This window comes from Rattus rattus, chromosome 2, assembly GCF_011064425.1.
Source record: "Rattus rattus isolate New Zealand chromosome 2, Rrattus_CSIRO_v1, whole genome shotgun sequence".
Taxonomy (NCBI): domain Eukaryota; kingdom Metazoa; phylum Chordata; class Mammalia; order Rodentia; family Muridae; genus Rattus; species Rattus rattus.
In genome coordinates, this window is record NC_046155.1 from 170980142 (window position 1) to 170989311 (window position 9170).

At 53.1% G+C, this 9170-nt stretch overlaps 1 protein-coding gene across 1 annotated transcript in view; it reads left to right on the top strand.

The window, feature by feature from the left end:
• The window catches only part of Clptm1 (CLPTM1 regulator of GABA type A receptor forward trafficking), a 32833-nt gene extending 27441 nt beyond the window's left edge, over window positions 1-5392 (top strand). Inside the window, exons 7-14 of the mRNA XM_032894251.1 lie at window positions 218-338; window positions 762-1006; window positions 1336-1429; window positions 2840-3030; window positions 3287-3382; window positions 3645-3780; window positions 4407-4574; window positions 4668-5392. Coding sequence (XP_032750142.1) covers window positions 218-338; window positions 762-1006; window positions 1336-1429; window positions 2840-3030; window positions 3287-3382; window positions 3645-3780; window positions 4407-4574; window positions 4668-4939 — 1323 coding nt within the window. The 3' untranslated portion in view covers window positions 4940-5392. The remainder of the gene's footprint in view (window positions 1-217; window positions 339-761; window positions 1007-1335; window positions 1430-2839; window positions 3031-3286; window positions 3383-3644; window positions 3781-4406; window positions 4575-4667) is intronic.
• The last annotated feature ends 3778 nt before the right edge of the window (window positions 5393-9170 follow it).

Consider the following 9170-nt stretch of genomic DNA (forward strand, 5'->3'; position numbering starts at 1 on the left):
TGTCTCCTTATTTCAGATGAGGGGGTGGAAGATGGTCAAATCTGAGTCTCATGTCAGGCTTAGTGGGTGATGGGTATCATTGTGCACCTACCCGCCATAGCTGCGGTGGCTGCTCTTCTGCCCCTCTGCCCCAGTTGTCATGGGAGGGCATAAGCAGTAGTATTTATGGGGCCTCTGCTTGCCTGAGGCCTACTGCTCATTTCCTATCTCCCCGCAGAGGGCTGAGGACTATGGCCCTGTAGAAGTGATCTCACACTGGCACCCCAACATCACCATCAATATCGTGGATGACCACACACCATGGGTGAAGGGCAGCGTGCCACCCCCACTGGACCAATGTAAGCTCAGCTGAAAGCTCAGGGCCTATGACCCTGTCCTCCCCAAACCCCGTCTTATGAGAGATCTTTCTAGTTCCACACTCTACTAACCACGCTACGCCTGTCCTCTCTCTGTCCTCTCTCTCCCCATAAATCTTGCTTAGCCCAGGTCTGGCTACTGTGGGTGGGAACGGCTGTAGAACTGTCCCTGGGTGTCAGTTCACACCTGGTTTCTCACTGTTTTCTATAGAGTTGGGGGTATATGACCACCAGTGTAAGCTGTACTGGAGACAAGCTTCCATGGCCTTCATTCAGGGCCACTCTCTTTGCCACTGCATCCTTTCCATTGAGGTCCTGGGACCCTTCTGCTCCTCATGGCACAGTCAAGAAATGCTATGTGGTGTCTTGGCCAGGCTGAGCAGTGCCCGCCCCATGTGCCCACAGATGTGAAGTTTGATGCCGTGAGTGGTGACTACTACCCCATCATCTATTTCAATGACTACTGGAACCTGCAGAAGGATTACTACCCCATTAATGAGAGCCTGGCCAGCCTACCACTGCGCGTCTCTTTCTGCCCTCTGTCACTGTGGCGCTGGCAACTTTATGCTGCACAGAGTACCAAGTCACCCTGGAACTTCTTAGGTGATGAACTGTATGAGCAATCGGACGAGGAACAGGATTCAGTGAAGGTGTGTGGGGCATCCACAGGCCAAGGCCCACCCAACACTCCCCCAGACTGTTTCACCACTGCCTCCCCACCCTCTAAGAAGCAGTGGGCAGGAAATGAGTCCTCAGCCCTAGCTAACTCTGGGGACCTGACTTCCGACTTGACTCCCGTTACTTTCCCCTGTTTCCTCCTCTTGCCCATAGGGAATACTCTCTCTGATGGTCACTAGAGCAGGTCTACAGAGGTCTTACCAGGTCCTACTTGGGATTCCAAGGATCATGTAGGGAATGGTTCCTGGAAATGAGGTTTCACAGCAGGGACAGGGCAGTGCTCACAGGCTCCTCTCCCCAGGTTGCCCTGCTGGAGACCAGCCCATATCTTCTGGCACTTACCATCATCGTCTCCATTGTCCACAGTGTCTTCGAGTTCCTGGCTTTCAAAAATGGTAGGTATGGGGGCCCAGGACACTGAATCAACCAGCAGAAGAAGTAATCTGCTCCCTGCTTCCTCACTGTGCCTGGGGTCTCTCCCTGTATTCTAGAGGTCTCGAGGCCTGAGAAGGAACAGTGACCCCACTAGCCACAGAGCTGAGGGAGGCCCTGGGCCTGCTGCCGGGACTAAGGCACCACCAGGAAGCAGGGCGGGGAACTCCAAAGCCAAAAGAAAGGGAAGCCCCGGGGCTGCTCCCAGCACCCTGCCTGTCAGGGGGCCCCAACATGCAGCTTCTCAGTTTTGGAACAGCTGATTGCTATGTTCAGCTCCAGGTGCTGAGGCAGAGGCTTCCTGAATAAACTGCAGGCCTGCAGCAGCCCAGCTCTGCTACAGCAGCCATTCCAACTGATCTGTCAGCCTCTCGGCGTGTGGCCCATAGTGAGGGGGGGTTGGGAGGTGCCCTGAAGCTCCTGGAATTGGCAGGAGTGATGGATACCTCTGTCACACGGACACTGCAGTGGGAGCTACCTACCATCCAGAAGAATATAGTAGGCAAATGAGGGGTACTCAGTGTGACCTCTCCTGGAAAGCCTTTACATGGGAAGCTTCACCATGCTCTGCTGGCTCTGGAGAAGAGCTGAGCTAGCTCGTGTGAGGTGCTGGGTCTGTTTCCAGCACCACAAACAAACCCTAAGGTCAGAACTGCAGCGTAGCCTGAGAGGAGTGAGGAGCAGGTGTTGCCACACATGCAAAGCAGCAGGTGTGAGCTCCGCTTTGCCCCCCATGCCAGGTGCCCCCCGATCCAAGAGGAGATTCTATCCACTTGGTTTCTAGAGTCCTGTCTCCAAATACTTCCCCATCATTTTGGAGAATGGATGGCCTTGTGAATGGGATGTGATAAGCCCCAGGTTTGGGAATGTGGGCTAGGGTCCAAGCTCCTGGGTCATGAATGCCAGGAACCCTGAATTCTTGTGGTCCAGCTTAACTTCTAGAAGTCAGGCACCAGGGAGACCAGAAAATAGCTGGATGTTATTAGCTCAGGTCCGCCAGATGTCCACATGGAGACCAAAAACCAGGGCTTGTCTGTGCCCCAAGTTTGAGTGGGAGGCCAGAAGAAAAGGTCCCCAAGCACACACCTTGGATCTTCCTGTCCAGGAGAGGTAGGATGGCAGGCATTGTGTGATACTGGTCTGGTGTCTGCCCAGGTTTTACCATGCAAGGCTGTACAGCCCCAGGTATGGTCCCAGCTAACCTGCTGCCCTTAGCACCTGATGACCCTCATCAGGACCCAGCCAACCAGCCCAGAGAACTGGTGTTCCTATCCCATATGACCATGGAAAAGGTCTTGTGTGCCCTCTGCTTTTGTGGGAGAGAGTACAGGCCAGGGGAAGCTGCTGACCGCCTGTGTCCTCATCCTCTGCAGACATTCAGTTCTGGAACAGTCGTCAGTCCCTGGAGGGGCTGTCCGTGCGGTCTGTCTTCTTCGGCGTTTTCCAGTCCTTTGTGGTTCTCCTTTACATCCTGGACAATGAGACCAACTTCGTGGTACAGGTCAGCGTCTTCATTGGGGTCCTCATTGACCTCTGGAAGATTACCAAGGTCATGGATGTCCGGGTGAGTCAGGCACTATGTGCTGTGGGATTTGCAGGGTGGGAAGGGGGTCGCCTCCCCAGCCAGGACCTGCCTTGGTCTCTGGGGGTTTCCCAGTGCCTGCCTAGCTCCTAGGACCAAGGGGATTTTTACAGTAGGGGATTTTTTTGGGGTCACATTAGGGCAGGGGAACTGGGAAGAGTGAGGAAGGGCAGGGGCCGTTTCTGGCTGGGGAGTGGCAGGAGCCAGGTCCCGGCTGACCTTGCCTTTCCCTTCATAGCTGGACCGGGAGCACAGAGTGGCAGGGATCTTCCCTTGCCCGACATTCAGAGACAAGTCCACCTACATTGAGTCTTCAACCAAAGTATATGATGACGTGAGTGACCCCGTGGCCCTGGGGTGGTCTCCAGGCACTCATACTCATGAGGGATAGGCTGGGCCGTTGGTCTTGCCTGCCAGTATCACTGCCAGAGTCCCCGCCTGCCACATTACTTCCTGGCCAAGTCCATAGTTCCCAGAGCCACCTGGAAATTCCCCTGGCCTAGCCTGCTGGACCAGGTGTGGGTGGATGCGGATGAGGAATAGAGCCACTGAACAGGGCCGGCTCTTGTGACCCCACCCCCACCCCCACCCCACAGATGGCGTTCCGGTACCTGTCATGGATCCTCTTTCCCCTGCTGGGCTGCTATGCCGTCTACAGCCTTCTGTACCTGGAGCACAAGGGCTGGTACTCCTGGGTGCTCAGCATGCTCTACGGCTTCCTGCTGACCTTTGGTGAGCAGGCCCAGCTCTACCCTGCTTGGAGGGCATGCCCACACTGTTCCAGGCCCACCATCCTTGTAGGCCATAGCCTTGGGTCTGGCTGCCAGGCCTGCCCTTGCCCCCACTTTAAGGGCCTGTGCCTGCAGACCATCTGAGGCCCACATGCCCATGCTTCAGTGAGCACAGCAGCCAGGCCCTGTCCTAGGACTCATGGGCCTCCCACCCAGTGTGGGCATCTGTGGGACTAGGGAGCTGTAAGGAGGCTTCTGGCCAGGTTTACAGAGAGGAATTCATGTGTTGTGGGAATCCCAGCGTACAGAGAGAAAGCAGACACTCAGTGAGTAATAAGTACAGATGCGGGCAGAGCAATAAATGTGCACTTAGATGGAGTTTAGGAAGCACTCCGAGGAAAGATGCTCAGCAGTCCCCAGGCTGGCCTGGAGGGACAACATAAAGACCTGGAAACACTAGAGATTGGGAAGCTGAGGTCAAGGCTATCCCAGGCCTTAGCCTGAGACCCTCTCTCTAAACAACACCAGAACCAACTTGTTGGAAAGAATGCAAAGATCTGGGGTAGGCTATGCGAGAGGAGCAGAGCGAGCGGGTAGCTAGTCATGGTATCCTTTGTCTTCCCCAAGGCTTCATCACCATGACACCCCAACTGTTCATCAACTATAAGCTCAAGTCTGTGGCCCACTTGCCATGGCGAATGCTCACCTACAAGGCCCTCAACACTTTCATTGATGACTTGTTTGCCTTTGTCATCAAGATGCCTGTCATGTACCGGATTGGCTGCCTGCGGGACGGTAAGGCCCAGAGGACACAGGGATGCAGTGGGCAGGGAGGAGCCTCATCTCCACTGCGGTGGGCCATCTCCCTCACACAGTCCCTTCTCCTAGATGTGGTTTTCTTCATCTACCTCTACCAACGGTGGATCTACCGCGTCGACCCCACCCGTGTGAACGAGTTTGGTATGAGTGGAGAGGATGTCTCAGCAGCGGCATCCGGGGCCCAGGCATCCACTGCAGCAGGGGCTCTCACACCTTCACCCAGCACAGCTGTCACCGGAGAGGATGCCTCCACAGTCCCAAAGGCTACTCCTGGGGCCTGCATGGCCAGCCAGCCCCAGGAAGACCCTCCAAAACCAGCAGAGGACAAGAAAAAGGATTAGCCACTGCAGTTCTCCTTATCTGCTCCTGGTGACTGACCGCCAACCACCTTCCGGGCCCCTACCCTACCCTCCCTGTCGCCCTTTTCCTGGACAGATCAGGCCGGGGCGGCAGGAGGCCCCCAGGGCCAGGGCCCAGTGTGTGAGATGGGGCTGGGCAGGCTGGGGCTGGCTGTGTGTATGTGGAGGCAACCGTCCGTCGTCTTGTCTGTCTGTTCCTGTGTGTTTGCAGACATCTCGCCCTGCCAGCCCAGCACCATCGGGAATCATGGTGAAGCCAATATGGCGCCGAGGGTGGGCCAGGCGGGGAAGGGGCCAGGGCTCCTCTGTGGGATGCCTATGGTCCTCCATCATCTTGTCCCTCATCCCCTGACCACCCTGCTCCCAGACCACCACCCTTTAACACAGTCTGGATTTAATAAATTCATATGGGTGTTTAACTTAAGCTCAACCACAGCACCTCCTCTGCCTTCCTTGTCTGGACCGTGCATCTGGCTGAGGTCTTTAAGAGACCTGGGGTGATGACAGGGAGTGGAATCTGGGGTTGCTCAGCATTTAACACCCTGGTTAACCCTGTGCTGCATAAACCGTTAGTGGTAGGACATGCCTATAAGTCAGAGCTAACTTAAAAGAGATGGCAGAGACTTGCAAGGTGGCTCAGTGGCTGAGGGTATTTGCCAAGCAGTCCTGACAACCTGGCTTAGCACTTCTGTTGTGCTACAAGGCCACACAACCTGAGTTGATCAACAAACCACACACAAAGGCAGGAGGAAGCAACTATAGTGTTGTCTGACCGTCACACACACACCGTGGTACATATAACCCGAACTTGACAACTGCCCTGCAAGAGGACTCCCGAAACAGTCCCTTCTTACATTCCTCCAAGGCTGCTGGCCAAGAGCAACTGGTGTTTCTGCGTCCTGCTGCATGCCAAGAAGCAGGACCTGAAACCCTCCTCAGTGGAGAAACCAGAATGGGACCTGTTTACACTTACTTGGGCCACAACAGAACAGAGTGAATCCTTGGGTGCCATTGCATTGTCCCTCTCCACTGCTGGCCTCAAGGGTACAACTGAACTGTCAGTAGCAGGAGCAGGGTCCACTTACCCACTCTAGGAGAGTGACAGCCACTGGGCTACTCACTACACCTTTCCAGATCAGCCATGTTGCAAGGAGGCCCTGGACCACCCAGGTTCCTTCAGGCTCCACCTATTTCTCTACCCTGCTGAGTCAAGCAGGGATGGTCCCTCACTTTCAGGGTAGGTGTCATATCCAATCTTCTTGCTGTGGCAGCCCAGTGTCTTCAGAAGAGTAGATTCTAACTGGTGATCCCCAGGGGGCTGCTGTATGTCTCCAGAACCTTTGTCTCATGTTCTGCCACAGCCTCACCTCTAACCCCAGTCTCACAAATCCTCACTGGGTCCCAAGTACCTGCAGGATACAATTGGTATTGCTTCCCAGGCACCGGTCACCAGAGTCCTGAGGCTCTGCCCACTGCTACATCATGGCAAGGAGACTGTTCCTTCACTGAACCAAAACCTGTGAAAATGTAGTTATTGTCCTTGCCACTCTGGTGCCACTTGCTTTCACAGATATCAAGACATATCCAGAGCCCTTATTGGGGTACTAGTGGATGGGTCAATAGAGGCTTCTGCAAGTCCCTCTGGGCAGAGACGGCACAGGACAGTTCTGTGTACACAGTAGGGACCGTCATTCCATGGCAGCCCTGTGGGACTCAGCAGAACTCTAGGCACTGCTGGGCACAGTGGCCATACCTCATCCTTGATTCTGAGAGGCCAAAGCAGGAGAATTTGAAGCTTTCAGCTAACCTGGGCTATAAAACAAGACTTGGCATAGTGGCACACATGTAATTCTGGCACTTTGGAGATGGAGGCAGAAGGATCAGGACATCAAGGTCACTGGCTGTAAGTTGAGTCTGAGACCAGCTTGTGCCATTTAACACCTTGTTTGAATAAAAAATAGAAAACACCATGAATGCACCATGTACTGTCCCCAACTTTGAGAACAGTGCCCAGTACCATTGTGTTTTGTGCGTGTGTGTGTGTGTGTGTGTGTGAGAGAGAGAGAGAGAGACAGACAGACAGACAGACAGACTAGCAGCTCTTTGAAGTTTGTGATGCCTTCTGAGAGATAGACAGACAGACTAACAGCTCTTTGAAGTTTGTGATGCCTTCTGTACCTCCAGATCAGAAACTCGGGTTTTTTCCAGCTGGCCATGCGATCACACAATCACACTACTAAGAAGTCAGCCTTGTTTATGTAGCCTAACAAGTACTTAGTAGTTTGAACAGTGCAGGGATGTGGGAGAGCTGTGGCAAGAGTCAACTGTACTACCTCATTGAGTCCTCAGTCCTCAAAGGCATTCTATTAAGGGAACCCCGTTAGGAGACACTCAAGTCCAGAGTGGTGAAATCGGTTTCCTGGGGTTGCATAACTGCCCAGAAAAACCTAGGATTTGAACACAGGAAATCTGATTCAGGACCTTCCAATTACAACTCTCTTGAGACTGCTTGTCTTTGAGGTGGAGTCTTGTTATAAGTAGTCCAGACTGGCCTAGAACTCATGGTGATCTCCTGCCTCAGCCTTTCAAGTGTTGAAGTTACTGGTATGAACCATCATGCCTGGCTCTCAGATTTGCTTTTGAATTCACAGTCCTTTCTCAGATCCAGGCAATCAGCCCAGGTCCTCTTAAGATCGAGGCAGGGGCTCTGCCATTGAGCTACGCCCCCAGCCCCTCATGGGATTCTACACAGGGGCTCTACCACTAAGCCACACCCTCAGTCCTCAATTTTTTTTTTCATTTCCCCCTCTTTTTTGTTTGTATTGAGACAAGGGCCTGCTATGTAGTGGAACTCCTTGTCAGTGAATCTCCTGCCTCTGCCACTCCAGAACAGGCATATCATGGCTATAATTATCTTTTTGTGTGCTGCTGAGGATACAACCTAGAATCTCATACATGCTAGACAAGCATTCTATCACAAGCCACATCCTCAGCCCTACAGATGGAAAGTGGAAAGCAGTGATGGGTGTGTGTGGCTGGTAAGCCTGATGAGGCTTATCCTACAGGAGATGTCCACCCCTAGACTTGCCTAGTACACTGGCATATTACCCATCTGGTGCAAAATTAAAAAGAATATATGGTTCAATGTGAAAGTTTCATGATATTCCCATTTCCATATTTGTCAAATTGTACTGTAATAGAACACAGCCACACCCCTGTTTCGGGCCCTTTGCTGTTTACGTACAGTGGCACATTTGAAAATTAAGACCATGTGGTTCTGAAAGCCTGGGCCTAATGTCTCATTGCAAGGAAAAGTTTGCTCTAGCTGGGCATGATGGTAGGTGCCTGCAGTCGCCAGCACTTGGAAGACTGAGGCAGATGGATTGCCATGAATTCAATGCCAGCCAGAGCTCCAAAGCAAAACCAAAACAATGCTCTTTGCTTTGCTGTGTAGCAGTATGCGGTGTAGTTCTGGTGCCACTCCATTCACTGCTGCACTTTTCTGCTCTGGAGCAAGAAGTGGGTCTAGTTTTAGGAATGCTGTGCCCTATTTTTCATTACAGGCTGCAGCATACAGCAAGTGCTTAATTATGCGTAGGTTGCTTGAATCATTGATCACACATGCGATGAGAGAAATGGAATGGAACATACAGGTTTTCATAGGTGTCATATATCACCAAGGGGCTGGCTGGAACTATAGCTCAGTTGGTAATGTTTGCCTAACATGCATGAAGCCCTGGGTCCAATACTCAGGTACTGCATAGACCAAGGTGGTAGTTCATGCCTGTCGTCCCAGCACTGGGGGGACGAATCTGAAGGATCCTTGAGGGCAAAAGGATCTGCAGTTCAAGGTCACCACTCTAGGCAAGATGAGACCCTATCTAAATGTTACATCAAATTATCAATAGCTGCTAACTTCCCGCTCCTGGCTTCATTTGTCAGCCTGAAAGATAGCAGTTCAAGTCCTAAGGGTGGGGAAAGGAGTGCCCGTTTCTCAGCTTATTCTGTTGGTAGGGCATGAATGGACCGGGACAGACCTCAGTGGTCTTGGCCAGTGCATTGGGCAGCGACTCGCACCCGGACCCTGCATGGTGCCAAGCCTTCCCTTCCCGGCCGGCCCGGCCCCCGCAGTCACGTGAGCAGCGGGGGTTTTCCCATTCCCTTTGCCGTGACGTCACGGAGGGGTGTGAGCCAATGGGCGCGCAGGCCGGCG